The 21,393-nt window shown below is 40.9% G+C and overlaps 2 protein-coding genes across 3 annotated transcripts in view; both read right to left on the bottom strand.

The window, feature by feature from the left end:
• The window catches only part of LOC306888641 (Fc receptor-like protein 5), a 510,322-nt gene that overhangs the window by 77,147 nt on the left and 411,782 nt on the right, over nucleotides 1–21,393 (bottom strand). The gene's annotated exons all lie outside the window — the stretch shown is intronic.
• Nucleotides 3,760–10,101, bottom strand: LOC306876677 (Fc receptor-like protein 5; the record flags this gene model as incomplete). Its single annotated transcript, XM_079428021.1, has 18 exons — nucleotides 3,760–3,973; nucleotides 4,059–4,384; nucleotides 4,652–4,708; nucleotides 4,824–4,883; nucleotides 5,142–5,195; nucleotides 5,441–5,518; nucleotides 5,596–5,670; nucleotides 5,800–5,874; nucleotides 5,957–6,007; nucleotides 6,214–6,294; nucleotides 6,460–6,570; nucleotides 6,661–6,906; nucleotides 7,341–7,604; nucleotides 7,882–8,154; nucleotides 8,229–8,504; nucleotides 8,612–8,884; nucleotides 9,285–9,566; nucleotides 10,080–10,101. 17 exons carry the CDS (start codon nucleotides 10,099–10,101, stop codon nucleotides 4,377–4,379), a joined length of 2,286 nt encoding a protein of 761 aa, XP_079284147.1. The 3' UTR covers nucleotides 3,760–3,973; nucleotides 4,059–4,376.

Below are 21,393 nucleotides of genomic sequence, written 5' to 3' on the forward strand. Positions count from 1 at the left end.
TTTTAGACGACAGACTGAGGCATCGACAGCAGGAATACAGCGAAACAGAAGAGAGATAAAACTCCTCACACTAGTGCAAGAGCAGAAGTGTTTCATCACCCAGCACAGCACTTCCTGAAGAGATGAAGAGAAGCATTTAGTGACGTGTTGATGCAGATGCTGACCTACAGGAAAATAATGACAATTCTGTGATTATTTACTTATATTTAGAGCTTTCAGTTGCTCTTGAAGCTCACAGACTGACACAATGTTCAGGCCATTTCATGATAGTCAATGTTGCAATGTCAGCTTTGGAGGAAAAGTATAATAAAAAAAAAAAGTAGAGTATAATTAACAAAAAAGATTTTTGAGAAGATGAGAGTAACGTTGAAGGGCTCCAGACTGTATTCAGCTTTCAGTCATGAAATCCGTTTTTGAAGTTTGAAATAAGAAAATTGTAATGAATATTATTAAAGTAAGATGCAGTGTTAAAACGTATAATGTGAATAATATCTTGCTCAAAACATCCTCAGGATTTTTCAACTGTCCTCTATCCTTTGTTGAGCAATTAATGGACCCTTTTCACATTTCCAGGATTGAAAAGTTTAAGTAAACTATAACAGGATTTGTACATGAGAGACCACAAATATCATTTTTGTGTTCCCACAAAATCTTTGGACTTTCGATGTAGCTAACATTTGATTTCAGTGCTAAAAGACTGTAAATGTAAGTAAATCAGACATCTGCCCTCTGCTGGCTGCTTATAGACCCTGAGGACTGCTTTGGACAGAGCTGGGTAGATTACTTACAAATTGTAATCCGTTACTGATTCCAAATTACATGACAAAAAATTGTAATCAGTAACGTGCTAACACTTATAATACTAATTCGTTAACATTTATATAGCTCTTTTCTGGGTATTAAAAGCGCTTTACATAGAAGGGGGAATCTCCTCAACCACCACCAGTGTGCTGCATCCACCTGGATGATGCGACGACAGCCATATTGCCCCAGAACGCCCACCACACACCAGCTACAGGTGGAGAGCAGACAGAGTGATGAAGCCAATCAGTGTATGGGGATGATTAGGAGGCCATGATGGTCAGGGGCCAATGGGTAATCCATAACATAACACATTTTAGGTAATCAGATTATTTTTAGATTACTTTTGACCTAACTCATTTATCACATTGATTTAAACAGGATAATCTTGCACCATAATGATGTAAAAGAGTGAGAAAATATATTCCTTTCATTGTAATTAACAACATGAAGCGCATTAAACATTATATTACATCAATATTTCCCAAACTGGGGTTCGTAAAGGAACTGCAGGGGGTTTATGAGTTTAATGAAAGGCTAACAAATAATTAAATCATAAAAAATGTCAAATTAAAATAAATCATACTAAAAAGATGAAATATTTAATGTTTACCTGCACACCATATGACCATTAACCAGTGTCAGAGATCTGTGAACATGCAAATGTGATATTAATTATTAATATATTTATTTTAAAATCTCAGGGGTACTTAAAGGAGTCATCGATCATGATTTCACTTTTTTAACTTTAGTTAGCTGTTTGAGCATAAACAACATCTGCTAAGCTGCAATGCTCAAAGTTTAATGCAAAGGGAGATGTTGTCTATTACAGAGTTACTGATTGACCGCCCGTATTCGGTGAAAGAGGTTCAGATGACAGTTTGAGAACGTCTGCAAATTAGAAATAACGAGAATTTGTGCATTTTAATGAGACAAAAGCCTTTCAATAATACATAATAATACATGGTTAAAAAACTAGTGATAATTGAAATAAAAATGACTGTGTTCATCAGCAGTTGATGCAATGTTGAAACACTTCTTAAAGCTGAAATGATTTTTGTAAATCCAGTGGTCAAATGCTATCGCCACCTGACTAATGACTGATCTTTGTGTGAATGTCCACACAACTGGAAAACTTTCTGAGTGTTTATAAGCGGTAGACTATTTTAGAAAGGAACATTTAAAAGATAAAAAGAGGAATTAGAGAGAATCAATAAATGATGAATAATGTATTTCTGTTGTGTGAATAATATGTAATGCATAAAAAAGTAACTGTAGTCTGATTAGGAGTATTTTAAAATGAAATTTACTCTAATTACAAGTACTTAACTTTTTTTAATCTGATTACGTAATCCAGATTACATTTAATCAATTACTACCGAGCTCTGGCTATGTATGTTTGTGATACACCCAGGGCTGGATTGATAATCACAACCCAGTCTCACAGCAGTTCGTGATTTAGTCACGTAATTTAATCTGTTTATTCGTGGCAGGGACACGTTTATTTCGTTATTTTCGTAACTCCAGCACGTTTTTTAAACTAATGCATTTCAATTGGATGCATCTTTGCTGTTTAATCAACATTTATTCACGAGATCTTATCACGGTTTATATATATGTGCAGTGCTGCTGCTGGCCATTTTGGAGCCCTAACCATAATTCCTTTATGATTTTAAACATAAAGACAGTTTGCCAGTCTTTTATATACCTCCTACTGTCAAAGTCAAACTTCGTCAGGTACGGAGCACTGGGCTTGATGGGATATCGAGTTGTTGGGGGGCACCATCTCTAGAGCAATTAAATTACTCTTGTTATGCCTGAAAGGTGCCTAATAATATATAGCCTACTGAAATAATATCGGCATTATAATTATTGACTATGATTGCTGATTTTTCATTAGGATATTTTTGGTGCCATACGCAGAGCGCGTGATGCGTGTGATGGGAGTGGCGGCACTATATATTAATTATGTATTATTATTATTTCGCTCTTTTTCAGTTATTATTTCAAAGCTGGATTGCTTTGCTGTTTATTGATATTTTTTAAAACTATAACGCTACATCCATCAACATTTATTTAGATGTTATCATTGTATTCATTCATTTCTTTATTTTAATAATATTATTACCGGTGAAATATTACAGTAAGCCAGAACACGGGCCGAGCGGGGCTCATTCTAAGCCCATTACCCACAATGCAATGCGGACATTCATATCACAGAATCTGACAGCGATCAGCGGCTCATTAACGACAGTAATTATAGGCGATCGCATTCACAAGCAGCCAATATGGTCAACTGCTGTTGTGTTTATCGGTTCTTAATAAATACAAATAGCCTTCCTGAAGATGTCTTTCACTGTTGTGAGTTAATACTTACAACCTGTGACTCTTTATAACATCATCACCGCTCGTCACACGTATTTACAATGATGTCTGTTTTGTGATTATTTTCTTTATTAATTTTTATGATGAATAAATATATTATAAGGTTGTCATAGTGATGCACTGTTTCTCCAGATGCTGATGAGCACAAAGTAATAAAAATAATACATAAAAATTAGTAAATTGAAAATAATAAAAAATGTAGTAAATTAATGAAAAATAATACATAAAAACAGAAATTTGTATTTACATAAAATATTTATGAAAAAAAAAAAATGATGTGAACAGATTTCAGCGTCCAGCAGTGTCTGATGATTTCAGCTGATAACCAGTTCATCTAAATGTTCTCGATCCTAAGAAAGAGACATCGCTCTAATGATAACACCCTGTTCACCATGAATTCATAAAGCCAAAGTCAGAACAGCTGAGACTGAATTTCTATCTGTTTTAATACTCTTAATGTAGTTACTGTTTTTTCTTTTCTTTGTAGGTCAGTTTAGTTACAGCATCAGAGAAGAATATATTGATCTCTGGTTAAAATGACTCTAGGTTAAGAATTGTGACAAAAGTCCTATAAACAAAACAGAAATGTTTTCATGTGTTTATTTATTAAATATATATCTCACACTTCATTAACTGCAGCAAAACCAAAACAAAAAACAGCATATATAAAAAATATATAAATGTAAAAAGCAGTACACATGAAAATAAATGAAAGCAAGAAAATTATCTGTCTTTGGCAAAAACACTATTTCATAACAAAAAAACACATTGTATTAACATAATCAAACTAATCTAAAACATAATAAAACTAATCTAAAACATAATAAAACTAATCTAAAACATAATCAAACTAATCTAAAACATTATCAAACTAATCTAAAACAAATAATCAAATGTAATCTAATAATCAAACACTATTTTATTCTACTGTTGCTGCACATATAATGATATGCTGCAGTATATAATAATGTAATAACTTTAGATCATTTTCACCTATAACTGTGTTAAACAAGCGCTCACTGGATAAAACATACTGTTAGAGAGAGAATACAGTGCATATGTATCTTTCATTAGTATTTGAGTCAAGCATGTGCAGAAGCAGTTCACTCAGATTGATTTCTTAAGCAATGCAAGCGTTACTGTGTCTGCTGCTGTCAATCTCTTTTAGTTGTCTGCTGTCTTCACTGAACTCAGGGACCTTTAAACAGAAAACACAGATAAAAGACGATGCATTGTGCAGGTGATGTGAATAATGAGCTCATTCTGTTGATGATTTACAGTTTTAAGATCAAGATGAACCTCTGATCATCACAAATAACTGAATCACTTAAAGCAGATTTATCATGTCAAATAATCAATTATGCCACAAGCTGCAGGAACGAGAGCAGATTATGAGCTGATAGTCAGTTATAAATTATCTAAAATCATATTGTAAGATTACTGTACATTGTAACATAATTCTTACGTGTTTTATTCTTCTTCCTAATAGGTTGAGCATAAGTTGCATCACTAGCATCAGCACCTGAAGAACACAAATGATAAATAAGAATAAAATACAAAGAAACGGTGATGGTTTATATTTAATGTCAGTGGTTTGACTGTAATAGTGATGAAGCTTGTCTTTGTGTTTCTCTCACCTCTGTCTGTGTTGTGCTTCAGTTCAGAGTACAAAGTGTCTCCAGACTCACTGCTCTTCCCTGAAACACAACAACAGATATCTGAACTACAATAATAACTGATCATATGAGGAAGCAGCGATGGCTCAAACCACAAAGAAACCACAGAAGAGTGTAATGATTAAAAATGTTAATGAATATTGATTAAAAAGTGTTAATATTTCCAGCAAACAGGATTGTGATTAAGAATCGTATTTTAGTTTATTTTATTAGCAAGTTTTGTTAAAATATTTAGATTATTTTAGATATGAAGACAATTCAGATCATCTCTTTATTTACCTCTTTGTTTGTCCTTAGATTTCATTTCAATAAAAAAATCCCGAAGTCCAGCAGCTATCATGAAGAACAACAGTTTGATTATCTGACTTGTTTTAGTCTGTTTTATCATCTCTGATCTAAGATCTAAGTCTCAATTTCAGCAAAAAAAAAAAAAAAGGCAGATGTGCCTTTATTGAAATTAATTTGTATGAATTTGCTTTGATCTGTTTAAAATGGTAAATGATTAGATATTATAAACTGATTTAATCTGAGTTAAATGTGATGAATCATTAGGTTTAGATGCAGTTTGTTGTGTTCACCTTTACTCTTGGTTTTCTTTTTGTCCCGTAAATCAATCTGTGCATAAACCAGATCACTGGGTCCTGCAGTATTAATATCTAATAAAGAACAGAAGGTCAGTCTGATTACTCAGAACATACTGGAAATACTGTAATTAAGAGAAAAACTATCTCACCTTTGCTTTTGGATTTCTTCTCTTTTTTTCTGACTTCTGAGTATGTCACATTATTTGGCTCTGCCATGCTATCTTCTGGAAAATCAATTATTATTAATAATTAATTATTAGAAAAAAATAATAGTTAATTAATTAGAAATGTATGAATGTACTGACGATGATTATACTGTACAGGTGAAGTTAAGAGGGTTTATTATTTTTTACCTTTGTCCGTCTTTTTCTTGTTTTTCTTGACAGTGACCTCTGAATATGTGACATCTGCCAGTGGCTCTGGACCATCTTTAAAAAAAAATACCTCAGTGATTAAATAATATTTTCTTATTTTTAATGATATGTGTTTAAATAAGGTTAAAGACTCAACCTTTGTCTCTCTTATTCACTTCAGTCACAACATCACAGATCTGATCAGAACCTGCTGGACAGCAAACAAGGAGGATAAAAGCTAAAAAGCAAAGTAGTCTTGCAAAGAAGAAAAATGATGATATATAAAGGTTAAAGTGATAGTAATATATTTTGAGGAATGCTGGAGTCCAAACAACATCGGACCTCATTGACTTTCACTGTATGGCCATTTTGTGTGTGCATAACTATCCCTAATGATTAGTTATTGAGGCTGACCAGACTGTAGAGGAGAGTTTTCTGGTTGAGATCCTCCAGACTGATTTGGGACTGATGTCTGGTTAATGTTACGCTGCTGATCTATAATAGAAACAAAGAGCATTATGGTCACTTAAGAGTATCTGCAGTGTTTACAGGGACTCTTTATGCTGATATTTAGATGTTCTCGTGAGTTTTCATTCAGAAACTGCATCTTCCAGTGTTTGCTGTTCAGTTGTATTAATCATGTTATGAACTGCTCCACACCTTTGTTCTTCTTGTATCTCCACAACAGCAGCAGCAGTGAGATGAAGAACAACAAGCAAACACTCAATCCCACAACCACTCCAGCGACCAGAAGAGATGAAGCTGCTGAGACTGGAGAACATAAACATGCAGAACTGTTAGTGAGTGACATATTGTATGATATTACAAAGGTACATTAAATAATGTAATATTTTTCCAGACCTCTGACTGAGATCCAGCTCTTGGGTGACTGTCCTCTCTCTGTTTTACAGGAGTAGAAACCCTCATGTGACTTTGAGACAGTCGTGATGTTCATCTCTCCTGTCGTCTGATTCTGGACGACTGATCCGTCTTTATAGAAATCAGCTCTGAGGATCGAGGAGTTTGTAGATCGATGTAAACAGTGTAGAGTCAGAGTATCTCCCTCAATCACAGGATCAACAGAACTCTCCAGAATCACATCACCATCTACACAACACAAGAAACGTCTGCTTACTGCAAATAGTAAGAATATATCAAAATATTCACATCCTAAAAATGTGAACTTCTAATGAACTGAATTTTACTGAATGCTTCCTGTGCTTTATGCACTAGTCCAACCCAAGCATAAAGGTCCATCTCTAAACCTGACCACCTGGGTAACAAGATTGTACAGAAATATACAAATGAGATCGAACAGATTCATCTGGCCAAAAACTGTCCATTTAAATGGTAAGAGACTGTCAGATGAATTTGGACAGGTTTAATCCAACTATAATAGATAAAACTCATTCACAATGTTGTATAGCGGTGTCAGTCTGCGATTGGTTGTACAGAAAACAGTTAGAGGAAAATGTGTAGACTTTGTAATTAGGATTTAGATTAGAAATTGTGTAGCTGTTGTGATTAGAAACAGGCCTCACCATGTACAGTGATGTTGAGAGGATGACGTTTCTCTCCAGATTCAGACTGACACCAGTAAACTCCAGAGTCAGATGTGCTGAGAGAGACGATTCGACATGTAGATCCTGTTTGTTTTGAACAATCTTCTGTGTTTCTGTCTGTGTATCTCCTCACTGTCCATCCAGCAGAGTTACTCTGATCCTCACAGCTCAGAGAGAGAGAGTCAGACGAGAAGTGTTGACTTCTGCTGGGACGGACCTCCAGAGACACCTGGGACCATTTACCTGACAAGAAGAACATCCCACTCAAAACTGACAGCATGTGTTTGTGTAATAAAAACTGTAATGAAGTAAAATTAAGATGAAATGTAGCACTAAATATTAAAATAAAAAGGGTTATATCATGCATATAATATGAGTGTGTATTTGATAGTGATTTTGATCTGATCTAGACTGAGTACTGGAGGGAATTGTCTCTGATGCGTATGCTTCCCTGTTCCAGAGACTTAATGAAACACAAACACAGATGAACACAAGAATAAATGCTGTGACACAGACTCACCAGTGATCCACAGTATCTGTGTGTAGTTTGTGTAATAGGCCGGTCGTCCTCTCTCTGCTCTGCACGTATAAACTCCTGTGTGCTGTAGAGCAGCAGGACTGAGAGTGTAAGAGCCTCCAGCTCCTCTGCTGCTGTCTGACAGACGATCATCATCTCTGAACCAGCTGAACGTCCAGCCTGTAGAGGAGCCTGTAACCTCACAGATCAGAGTCACTGAGTCTCCTTCAGTCAGCCACGGCTGTGGAGACACTCGCACTGCTGCCTGAGCTTCAGCTGAACAAAACATGACCAGTTATAGAGAGAGAAGCTGTTCACACTGATGATAATCAACAAACACACAAACTCACCTGATACAGTCAGAGTAACAGCATCACTGCGCAGAGAGCTTTGTGTTCCCGTCTGTCCTGTACAGCTGTAATTACCGCTGTCAAAGTCATCAACACTGTTGATTTTCAACTCTTGTGTTGAGATTTGGTTGGCAGTATTGTTGTTTGTTCCCTCTGTTTCCCATCTGTACGTCCACTCAGTGTCTCCTCCCCACTTTATATCACATCTGAGAGCGACTGTTTCTCCTCTGAACACTCGTTCATCAGGCCGCACCGTCACCACAGCTTTAGGAAACACTGCACAAACACAGATGATTGCATTTATTGTTGATTCAAAGTTTCAGAAGTTCTGTAGATATTGTCTCTGATCTGTGCATTTCGTCCCATACTCTGTTCTCTCTCACCTGTAACATTCACCCACAGTGCATCACTGTATTGTGTGTAGTAGACTGGTTTTCCTCTTCCAGCTCTACACCAGTACTGGCCTCCATCAGACACTGAATCAATCTTCACGCTGTAGGAGTTTGTTTCTGTCTTTGTCTCAGAGTTCAGAGTGTGTTTGTTCCAGTAAAAGTCCCATCCAGTGGCCGGATCCATGCGACAGGTCAAAGTCACTGTGTTTCCTGTCAGAGCAGCTCCTGCAGGATATGATGTGAGTTCAGGCTTTGGCTTCAGATCTGCAGGAGAACAAGAACACATTCAGATCCTGAAGAGAGTGTATTGGTGCATATAGCACATGGTTACACGGGACTGCAGGTTGCTTTTGAATAAGATGCAGGTCTTTTTGTGATGAAATAGTGAATTTGCTACAAAGTACTTTATATTCTCTCCACTTGTTTTCTATATAAACACTAGCTCTCTCTATTTCACTTCTATCTTTTTATTATTTTTATTTATTTCAAACAAAACAGCACAACCTTGCTACATGAACTGTGTTAGACTAACTTGACTTGTCATAGCGCTTACATATTGTTGCTCTTTTGTTGGTTTGATTGCTCCTTTTGTCTTCATTTGTAAGTTGCTTTGGATGAGCCTGATAAATGATTAAATGTATATGTAAGTGTTTGATTTACTCACCATTAATGATGAGATTTATCCGGTTGCTCTCCTGTGATGATTGTGGTCTTTCATCTCTCTGTCCTCTACACCAGTACTGACCCTGATCAGACTCAGTAGCTCCTCTGATAGTGAGAGTGTCTCTGTTTACAGTGTAACGATCAGACGACTCTAACATTACTCTGTCTTTATACCATTCATATCTCCAGTTACTGTGAGACTCAATCACACACTTCAGATTGAGTGTCTCTCCAGTGAATACAGGACTGTCTGGAGTCACAGTCAGAGTAGATCTGGGTAAATCTGTGAAGAAACACAAATATGTTAATTTTTTCTTGTCAACTAAATAGTTACATGCAGATTTTGCTGAGCACTTTATGATCTTGTATATTGTATATAAATGGACTGTATTTCCAGTAGTAAAAGTAATGAGTTAATTCCTCTGTATTGGTTGAGTGGTTTCTTTTGAAGATGTGTCTCTGTAATACTCAAAATGGTGAAATGATCCTGCATGTCTGCTGTGAACAGATTGAACTCTCTGTGACTGTAGATCATTGTGATTAATGATCTGTTCAGAAATACAATGTGATTTGTGTATTCTAATGTGTTGCATTAGAAATGTGTTGGGCTCTTTAAGAACAGGCTCTCCCTCATTGGGTATATATACAAGAGACGCACGAGCACGCAGAGTGTGTGTGTCTGATATGTCATGTTGGTGACACAAGCTCTGTTAATAAAATAGCACGTTCACATGTGGCCGTCACAGTGTTAATTATTCGGACGGTATACAACATGGTGTCAGAAGACTGCACGGACTTTTCTCCTGCGAGTGAACCATTTTTGTAGAAAACAGAGTCTGCTCCTAAAAGTTTTTTTTTTCTCAAAGCTGCATAGTGAGTGAATATGGCGGATTGTTTTCAGAGACCTGACCCGCTTTCATTTGAAGGGCACGTTGCCGACAATTGGCGAATCTTCGAGCATGACATTTTCATCGCGGCGGCGCACCATGATAAGCCTGCAAAGACAAGGGCCTATATCCTCCACAATCTCGCAGGGCCGGAGGCCATAGAACGAGAGCGTTCGTTCGTCTACGCAGCGGAGGTGCGTGCACCGGGTGCGGATGGCGCTGTTTTAACTCCCGCTGAATCAAGGGAGGATCCTGAATGCCTGAAAAGGAAGTTTCGTGAAATTTGCAACCCTCAACAAAACAAAACCATGGAGAGACACAAATTTCACTCCAGAAACCAGAAACAAGGTGAGACTATTGAGTCCTTTATCAGTGATCTCAGGATCAAAGCAAAAGCATGCCATGTCGGAGAATTGACAGACGAGCTAATCTGTGACAGGATAGTATGCGACATCAACAGTGAAAGCTTAAGGAAAGCACTGTTAAGGGACAGCGACTTAACTTTGATTAAAGCCATCTCAATATGTCGCATACATGAAATGACTGAAGAGAATAATAAAACACTGGCGACACAGACGCCCACTAACGTGGATGCAGTACATCTCATTTCCAGCAGGAGGCGCCAGTGCACAAGACAAAAGCCCAGAATAGAACAGAGTGATTCACCCACCATAACCAATTGCAAAAACTGTGGAAACAATCATGTGGCAAAGAAAGAAAAATGCCCGGCTTTTGGACAGCTGTGCCACAACTGCAAGAAAATGAATCATTTAAAAAAATGCTGCAGATTGCGTTGTCAGTTTGGACCAAAGAAAGCAAACTACAAAAAGACTGTACATGAACTTGAAATGGATAAGCCCCCTGTATATGATGACACTTTCTATGTTGATGGCATTGAATTTGACAGGTGTGTCAACACTGTTAACTCTTTCATGGCTGAGCAGGAAGAGGGATTTGTCACTTTGCACATAAACAAAACCCCAATTGAGGTGAAAGTCGACACTGGGGCAAAGTGTAACGTAATGTCGCAAACGACATTCAAGCGAATTGCCACCAATGCACAACCAGTGGAGCAAGAAAGCACCTAACCTTGTGGCTTAGGGTGGTGGTAAAATCGAAACTAAAGGTTTAGTTACATTGTTGTGTAGTTTAAAAGGACAAAGTCACTCACTCCCATTTTTCTTGGTGGATCAAGAAGTCTAACCGCTGTTCGGATTTTGTGCATGTTTAGACATGGGGATTGTCACCATGAGCCCACATGTTCATCTGGTCAGTATGGAGAGCAGTACTGAACAAATCCTCAAAGACTACAAAGACTTGTTCACTGATGAACTTGGAGAACTCCCAATCACATACTCCATGACAGTAGACTCAAGCGTGCAGCCTGTAGTTCGCCCTGCACATCGCATTCCACTGGCAATGCAGGACCGTGTTAAAGCAGAGCTGTACCGCATGCAGAGTTTGGGTGTCATAACACCAGTCTCAGAGCCAACAGACTGGGTTTCGTCCATGGTTGTGACACATAAAAAGGACAGACAAGAAATCAGACTGTGCATAAATCCTAAAGATCTCAACACTGCCTTAAAGAGACCGCATCATCCAATGCGCAGCGTAGAGGAAGTAGCATCCCAGATGTCGGGGGCAACTGTATTTTCTGTGCTGGACGCAAAGAACTCTTTCTGGCAGATACGACTTGACTGCAAGTCCTCTATGATGACAACGTTCAGCACTCCATTTGGGCGCTATAGATTTCTTTGTATGCCTTTCGGCATAAACTCCGCAAGCGAAGTGTTCCAGCGCTCAATGGAGCAGCTGTTTTCAGGTTACCCCTGTGCTATCATTGTCGATGATATCATCATTGGAGGCCATGATGCTGTAGAACATGATGTCAATTTGAAAAGAGTGCTGAATCGAGCACGCGAGATCAAGCTCAAACTAAACCCTGCCAAATGTAAATTCCGTCTGGACCAAGTCAGCTATGTAGGCCATATCTTCACTAGCGAAGGCTTGAAGGTGGATCCTTCAAAAACAAAAGCAATCTCTGAGATGCCAGCTCCCAAGGATGTTCCAGCATTGCAGCGCTTCCTTGGAATGGCAAATTACCTGGGGAAGTTTATCCCGAACTTTAGTGATGTTGCTGCACCTCTAAGGAAACTGACACACAAGGAAACTGCATGGTGCTGGTACCAGCAGCACCAACAAGCATTTGATACTCTCAAAGCTTGTTTGACCACCCCACCTGTTTTGTCATACTATGATGTAAAAAAGCCAGTCACACTAACTTGTGATGCATCATGTTTTGGACTCGGTGCTGCATGTATGCAGGATGGCAGACCAGTTGCGTACGCGTCTCGCACACTCACAGACACGGAGACGCGATACGCACAGATTGAAAAGGAGCTGCTTGCTGTCGTATTCGGCTGTACCAAATTCAGGGCTTATGTGTACGGAAAATCAACAGTCGTCGAAACAGACCACCAGCCCCTGGTGACAATTCTAAAGAAACCCATTCACACTGCCCCTGCACGATTACAGAGAATGATGCTCAGGTTATAGTGCTACGACATCACTCTGGTGTACAAGAAGGGTAAACACATGTATCTTGCGGACACCCTATCTCGAGCTCCAAACACAAAAGTCCCTCCAGATGCTGAAAATGACACATTTGAGGTCATGTCCGTCAGTTACATCTCTACTGGCCGACTAGAGGAACTCAGAAAGCAAACAGCGGAGGATGAAGTGCTGCAGGCTCTTAGCACTGTGATTCAACGAGGTTGGCCAAATAAAGAACATAGCTTGCGCCCTGCTCTGCGTCCATACTTTCCCTACAGAGATGAACTAGCTGTGGAAGACGGAATAGTGATAAAAGGCCACAAAACTGTCATTCCTCGCTCATTACAGAGAGAATACATTGGCATAGTCCACGGAGGACACCCTGGTTTGGACGCTACCAAGCACAGAGCAAGAGGTATCATTTTCTGGCCAACGATGACTGCTGATATCACAGCGGAACTCCTCGCATGCTCAGTCTGTAATAGCACAAAGCCACATCAGCAGAAAGAACCACTGAAACTGTACCCAGTTCCAGACATGCCTTGGTCTACAGTGGCAACAGATATGTTTGAGTGGCATGGCCAAAACTGCCTGGTGCTCGTGGACTCATACTCGGGTTGGTTCGAGATTGACCTTCTCCATGGCACGACATCGTCAGCTGTGATCAGGAAACTGAAGAGACATTTCTCTGTGCATGGCACTCCGCACACACTCATTTCTGATAACGCCAGACAGCACACAAGTCAACAATTCAGAGACTTTGCCAAACAGTGGGACTTTATCCACGTCACCAGTAGTCCAGAGTTTCCGCAGTCAAACGGCCTGGCAGAGAGAGCGGTCCGCAGTGCCAAGCAGCTGATGGAGAAATCTCACAGAGATGGGACGGATGTATTCCTCAATCTCCTAAATCTGAGAAACATTCCTCGTGACCCGACGTTAGGTTCCCCTGCACAACGCCTGTTGTCACGACAGACACGCTCAGCCATTCCCGTTAACTCCAAGCTGTTAGAGCCAGCTCCCAAACATGCGCAGCAAGTCACTGCACAGCTCCTCCATAAGAGGATGACCCAAAAGCGATACTACGATGCCTCAAGTCGTCCACTGCAACCACTGACAGAGGGACAAGTTGTCAGAATGCAAACCCCGAAAGGATACGACCACCTTGGCACAGTAAAGGTGGTGAACAAGGAGCCTCGGTCTTACACTATCCAGTGCAATGGGAGAACATACAGGAGGAACCGACGCCACATCCTTCCCGTTGGAGAGCCCCCTCCTTCACAGCTTACCCCCGAGGACATTGACTCTCAAAATACCACGACACATACACAGGACTATGTTCCCCCTGCACCACAAACACACCTCCCACAACCAGAATCCACACCGACTGCCTTGCCAAAGCATACAGTACAGTCCCCTACTAAGGTCGGCAGTGCACCTTATAGAACACGTTCAGGTCGTATTTGCAAGCCTAACCCAAGATATGAACAGTGAGTTCTACTAATGATAGATTTAGTGGCACTTTGGTTATTAATTTGAATACTTGCTGAATGTGTTTGTTATGGCTATTTCTATATTGCTAATATCATTTTTTGTTGATGTGTTTTCTTAATGTATACGGAGACCATTTTGAGATTTGTTTCTGCAATGGTTACATTGCTATAATGGCAGTCATTCGTATTCTCAGTTGCTGACCAAGTTAATGTCATGCCGCAAATTTCTTCATTGTTTATGTAGCACCCCCTAGGCCTATCTCCTGGTACTAAAGGGCGTTCCTGGGTTCTTAAATGAATCCTAGTTAACTGTATATAATATATGGAATTCTTGCTGACCTCCTGTTTAAATGTCTGTTTGTATAACTTTACATGTGCTTTGAATAACTAATAAACTTTTAAACCACAACCCTGTGTACTTACTTTTGTGTAACTGACTTAAACCATTTTCACATGAAATATAATTTACATATTCAATCTATTACGCAACGATATCTTACACTAAATGAATACTCAGGACTCAAGTTATCAAAATGTAAAATAAAAATAGGGTTTACTGAATAAATAAAATATTAAATTCACCAAAAGAATGAATTCTCACTATAAACAAAAAATAAAATACAATACAAAATGTATCAATGAAGAAAAGTATTCAACAAATACTCACTTAGCTTATTGAATAAAATTAAATCACCTCAAACCTCAAGTTTGAATTATCCTCAAAATGTAAAAGAGCTCAAAAGGTTACACGTACCTCAATAGCCTCACTTTAGCTAACATTCAACAGTAGGCTAAAATACAATACAGTATCGCGTCAGCATGAAACACACACACACGCGGGCCCATGCGCGCACACACACACTCGTGATTCACCCACCCCAGTCCTAGCCGGCAAAAAAGCTAAAACACAACAGTTAACCGTTGCAGGCCTGGAGCGTTGCTTGTGTTCGGCGTGGCCAATAAACAAAATGACCCCTTCACTCCCTTTGGAGCAAGAAAAAAACAATTAAAGATACCTTAATCCAAAATGATAGTTCTTCCGTCGATTACCACACCGTCACAGATAGGCAGTCTCTCACACGCGATGTCCATGGACTGGAAATCACTCACTCGACAGTCATCCTCTCGGCGGCGAAATGTTAGCTTTGGCAAACCGTCAATAACTACACAGTCTTCGGTTTCCAAGTTCACAATTCAGTCCGATTGTGTGCACAAAACCTAAATAAAGTCCAACTGACAACTATAGAACGTTTGTCACGTTCTATTTTACGGTTTAAACACTAAAGCACGGAGCGAGTCCTCGACGCAACTCCTACTCAGCTATTCAGTCTCTCTCCTCTCCCGCGGTTGTTCACCTTTCACCTCACGTGTCATTCCATGCATACAAAAGTCATATAATAAAAAATGTTTGTTTTTTTTACCACCAAACATCAAAATATTACATGTTACATTATACATTTCACTTTACCAATGAAATTATTTAAACAAAACCCTTAGAATAAATTTAAACACATACTTGAAACAAACAATTGTATAACCAACTACAACTCCCATAATCCCTTTCACTTACCCAAAATGAATAGAATGGAGATGAACTACAATAAATTTGTTTCTCGAGCTTACTTCTAAATTCTAATTTTTGTATATCTTTAAGATAATTTATTTAGTTTTAACGTATAATTATGAACCTTAATCAATCTAACTTATTTAGCACTTAGATAACTTAAATGCTTTTTAGCACTGGGCTACACCCTCCCCCTTCTGATGGCTAGCATGTCCTCATGCGCTATCATTTAGACATGAATAAGTCCTCTTCTTTCAGGGCAAGGATTAGCAAGAGAGCATCTAAAACATTGGGCCATGGGATGACACCAAAGTGTTTTGCACTTCCTCTTCTCAGGCTCTTGACTTATGGGAACCACAGTAAGGGGCTTATAAACTGGCTTCCCAGGCTCATCATACGTAAAGCGTGTCACAGGTTTTACCTGTCTTTTAGGACGTTTTTCACAGGTAAGTTCTTCCACAGGCACTTCATCTTCAACCACTTCCCACTCAGCAGGACGTTCTCCCCCTTCAGACTCTGAGGCATCCACAAGCGTTTCTCCAGCTTCTTCAACTTCTTGAGCATGGCTTTGCTCTAAGTCATCAGACACTAGGGTACTCTCAGGTAAGATTTCTCTCTCAGGAACAACAGAAGGTATCGATCTGAACAGTTCGCTCACATCATCTCTCAGAGGGAAATACGACACATCATGTTCCTCATCAGATGAGGACTCTTCAAATCCATCTTCAGCATTCATTTCTCTGACTTCCTTCTTCCTTGTTTCCTTTCTTACCCGCTTCTGATCTGTTTGGGTTCTGGTCACCGGGCGATGAGGGGTCTGTTTGCTCTCTTCGGGGGTCGGCAACCTCACAAACTCTCCTATGGGTAACAGGTGGTCTCTATGAAGTGTCCGTATACCTCCCATTCCTCTTTCAGGCTTCAATCTGTAAACAGGTAAGTTTGGCAATTTCTTCTCGACAATGTATGGCAATGAATTCCACTTATCCTGTAACTTGTGTTTACCTGTCAATCCCAGATTCTTTATCAACACTCTGTCTCCTTGCTCCAGAGTATGATGTCTCACTCTTCTGTCAAAGTTTTTCTTGTTTCTATCATGGTTCTTTTGTGAAGCATCGGATGCACGCTTGTACGCATTCTGCAGTTCTTTTTTCATTACCTCCACATACTGCTGGTACTTCACTGCATCCTTCCCGTCAGCAGAGGTGTTAAAGCATACATCAATGGGCAAGCGGGCTTCTCTTCCAAACATGAGTAAGTATGGTGAATAGCCAGTAGCCTCATTCTTCGTACAGTTGTACGCGTGGACTAGTTGACTGATGCTCTGACTCCATTGTGACCTTTTAGCAGGATCCAAAGTTCCTAGCATTGACAGTAGCGTCCTGTTGAACCTTTCTGGTTGTGCATCACCTTGCGGATGATAAGGTGAGGTTCGAGACTTACGGATGCCCAACATCACACAAAGGTCTTTGATAAGGCGACTTTCGAAGTCTCGTCCCTGATCGGAATGGATTCGTGAAGGTAATCCATAATGCACAAAGAATTTCTCAAACAGAGTCTTGGCTACAGTCATAGCTTTTTGATCTTTGCACGGGAAAGCTTGGGCGTAGCGGGTGAAATGATCTGTTACGACCAACACATTTGCGATCCCTCGGGAGTCTGGCTCAATAGACAAGAAGTCTATACAAACTAGGTCAAGTGGACCTGTACTTGTGATTTGACTCAATGGAGCAGCTCGTTGTGGAATTGACTTCCTTGCGATGCATCTCCCACAGTTCTTGACGTAACTCTCAATTTCAGTGGTCATTCTCGGCCAGTAAAATCGTTCCTTCAGGAGTTCAGTCGTCCGTTCAACTCCAAGGTGTCCAGTGTCATCGTGTAGGGAGCGCAGGACCATCCTACGATATTTCTCAGGTAAGACTAACTGTTGTCTTTTGTCTCCAGACTGTTTGTTCACCACTCTGAAGAGAAGGTGATTCTTCACAATCAGCTTGGGACTTTGTCTTTGCAGGAGTACTATGCTTGGATCTTGATTCTTGGCCATATACTGAAGCTGGCCAGTCTCGACTGCTTTCTTTACTGCACCTATGACTGAATCTTTTTCTTGAGCTCTTCTCAAATCATGGTGGCTCAATTGTTCCAAGTTGCTTATCTCCAACTGTGTCGGACAGGCATAGACGCTAGGAACACTCTTGAAATTGGCTCCTAATTGATCTATAAGTCTGTTGGACTCAGTTTCCAAGTATGGAGTGGTTATTTGGCAGATGGCTTTAACCCCAGGGGAAGATATCTCATCACAGTCAGGTGACACTCCAGTGGATGTTAACTGACGTGAGAGCAGATCAGCATCAATGTTGTGTCGACCTGGTCTGTATTGGACTTTGAAATCGTAGGTGGCAAGAGCTGACAACCACCTATGTCCAGTTGCATTGAGCTTGGCCGTTGTTAGGACGTATGTGAGTGGGTTATTATCTGTTCTCACTGTGAACTTAGCCCCATAAAGATAATCATGAAACTTGTCCACAATCGCCCATTTCAATGCGAGAAATTCCAATTGATGAATGGGATAGCGCTGCTCAGGGGCACTGAGTTTGCGGCTTGCAAAAGCAACAGGCCTCAGACCATCAGGATATTCTTGATTGAGGACGGCGCCTAAACCATTCAGACTTGCATCTACATGGAGTACATATGGTTTTGATGGGTCAGCAAATGCTAGCACTGGGGCATGAGTGAGGCAGTGAATGATGTTATGAAATGCCTCGGTGCACTCGTCGTCCCAGCGCTCCCCAAAAGGCTCTCCCTCTTTGAAATAATGTGTCTTCTCTTGGGCAGCCTTGTGCCTGTTCTTAGGAGGGTAGCCCTTTGTGAGCTCAGTGAGTGGTCGAACTATGGCTGAGTAGTTCTTAACAAACCGTCGGTAGTATCCGCAGAATCCGAGAAACGATCTTAAAGATCTCAGATCTGTAGGCAACTTCCAGTTCTTGACAGCACTCACTTTCTCAGGATCGGTGGCTATTCCTAGTGCAGAAACTATGTGTCCAACATACTTTACTTGTGGCTGACAAAACTGGCACTTGTCAAGTGATATTTTCAGACCACACTCTTCAAGTCTGTCAAGCACTTTCAGTAGTCGTTCTTCATGCTCCTCTAAGGTTTGTCCGAATACTATGATGTCATCTAAATAGACAATCACCTGAAGCAGATGCATGTCACCGACAGCTCTCTCCATCAACCGCTGAAAAGTTGCCGGGGCTCCAGTTATGCCTTGGGGCATCCGTTGAAATTCGTAGAACCCTAGGGGACATATGAAGGCTGTTTTTTCCCTGTCTTCTTCAGACATGGGTATCTGGTAGTACCCACTCCGGAGGTCTAGCACAGAAAACCAACGACTGCCGGACAGGCAATCCAGGGCATCGTCAATCCGCGGAGTGGTGTACTGGTCAGGGATTGTTCTGTTGTTCAACGTGCGATAATCAATGCACATGCGAACACTTCCGTTCTTCTTTCGGACAATTACTATTGGCGACGCATATGGACTTCTGGATTCTTTGATGATGCCTGCTGCCAGCAGGTCTTTCAGGTGGCGGCGTATGTCATCTATATCCGCTGGGGCTATGCGTCTGGATCTTTCTCTAAATGGTCGGGGGTCACTGAGTCTTATGTGGTGCTCCACACCCTTGGCGAGACCCACATCCCACTCCTCAAGAGAGAATGCATTACCTCGTTTAGACAGCTTCTGACGCAGCCTTTTTCTCCAGACCTCTGGAATCGGAGATTCACCAAAATCAAACAACATCTCATCAATAACCTTGGATGTAGATTTAGGTCTCTGAGCCATCATAACTGTGTCAGTGGGATACACATGAGCAAGAACGGTTCCAGGCAACATAGTGACTTCTCTCAAGGTCTCATTTCTCAACAGTACTTCGAAACTGTTGACATTTAGCTCAGATGACGTTAGCACCACCGGCTGAATGAGCACTCCAGCAGGTAGCGTCACAGAAAGAGGGGTTTCAACCATGACAATGTCTTTTTCTAAGGGTTCTTTGCATCCAACTTTGCAGACGACATATCGTTCACCTCTGGCAGGAACAGATAGAGGACCGGGACCCATCCATTTTACTTCCCCCTTCGGCTCTTCCACATCCATCTCCTGGCTATGGGAGAGTTTCATTTGTTTTGTCTGTGGCAAAATTCTGAAAGCGTGAGCATGTGAGTCTGGAATGTCAGCATCTTTGCACAGAGCGGCTAAACGATGGAATAAGTTGGCATTCGTCCCAATGATGACAGGAATATGGTCTGGGCCACTTGGCTCGGGACAAACTAATGCTAACACGGAGATAGACTCACTCACTCCTGTAAGTGTGGCTGGAAACTCCACATCTACTACTATGTAGCCTTGATATGGGTAGCTGGAGGAGCTCAAACCCCATATCGAAAGACCAGTGATGGGGTGGATGGGAACATTGGGCAAGTATTTCTTTTGCCACTTGTCGAATATTATTGTGACTTGAGATCCACTGTCCAATAAGGCATTACATGAATGGCCATTGATCTTAACGCCAATAGTGGAGGCAGGACCTACCAAACCACTAGGAAGGTTGCTTTGAGCAGGCTTGCGAACATGGCTCTTCTTGCAGTGGGCATCTCTGCTCACAGTCGGATGTGGAATCGGCTCACTCTTCCCACCCTTGGCTCTCTTTAGTGCACGGAGCAGCTTTCTGATCACTTCCGGGGGGTTTTCTGCTCTCTACTTTCATTACAGTCAGCTGTTTTTGCAGTTGCTGGACTTGAGTCTTCAAGCTCTGTACTTCAGGGTCTATTCGTGCTTCAGCACTCTCAGAAGTCATCTTTGCTTTATGTTCTGGGGCTTCTGGTGATTCCGGGGCCTTGCGTGACTTTTCCAGCTTGGCACGCAGCTCCTTGACCTCAGCTTTCAATGCTTGAATCTCAGTGGGTTTTGGTGGTGGCGACGCTTTAGGGAGCACAGGTTTCACCGTTGCCTCAAGCTTACACCGGGCAACTTCATTTTCCTCCTCCTCCCGAATCTCGTTCAGTAGTTTCAAGAAAGTAGGCGGGAACTCTTTTCTCTCTCTCAGCCGTAACTTCAGCAACATCAAGTCGGACTCTACAGCGCCACGAAGAAGTTGCTCAATTCTCACCCGGTCAACTTGTGCAGGTAGTAGTCCACCTCTCTGAACTACTTTGGTCAATGACTTCTCCATTCGACGGAGAAACTCAGACAGTGCTTCACCGGAGTTCTGGCGAAGAAGTCTGAACGCAAAATACAAATCTTCACCGGACTCTGAAGTCCCAAACGCACTTTCAAGCGCAACAAGGTACTCAGTTGCACTAGCATCACCATTAGACAATCTAACTGCCTTGATGATCTCAAGGGCAGGACCCTTTAAGCTTTCCACAATGCGCTTACGCTTCTCTTTATCAGCGCAATCACTTTCTGCTATCATCAACGTAGCTTGCTCTATCCAATTCTCCATGGTTTCTTCTCCCGCCGGGGTAGGCACCACACCTGAGAAAACACGCAGTCGCTTGTAAGCAGTGGAATCACCAGAACGCTTTGTTGTCTTTTCCAAGAGCTCACCAACTGCACGAATTACT

Source organism: Barbus barbus, assembly GCF_936440315.1.
Source record: "Barbus barbus genome assembly, chromosome: 2".
NCBI lineage: Eukaryota > Metazoa > Chordata > Actinopteri > Cypriniformes > Cyprinidae > Barbus > Barbus barbus.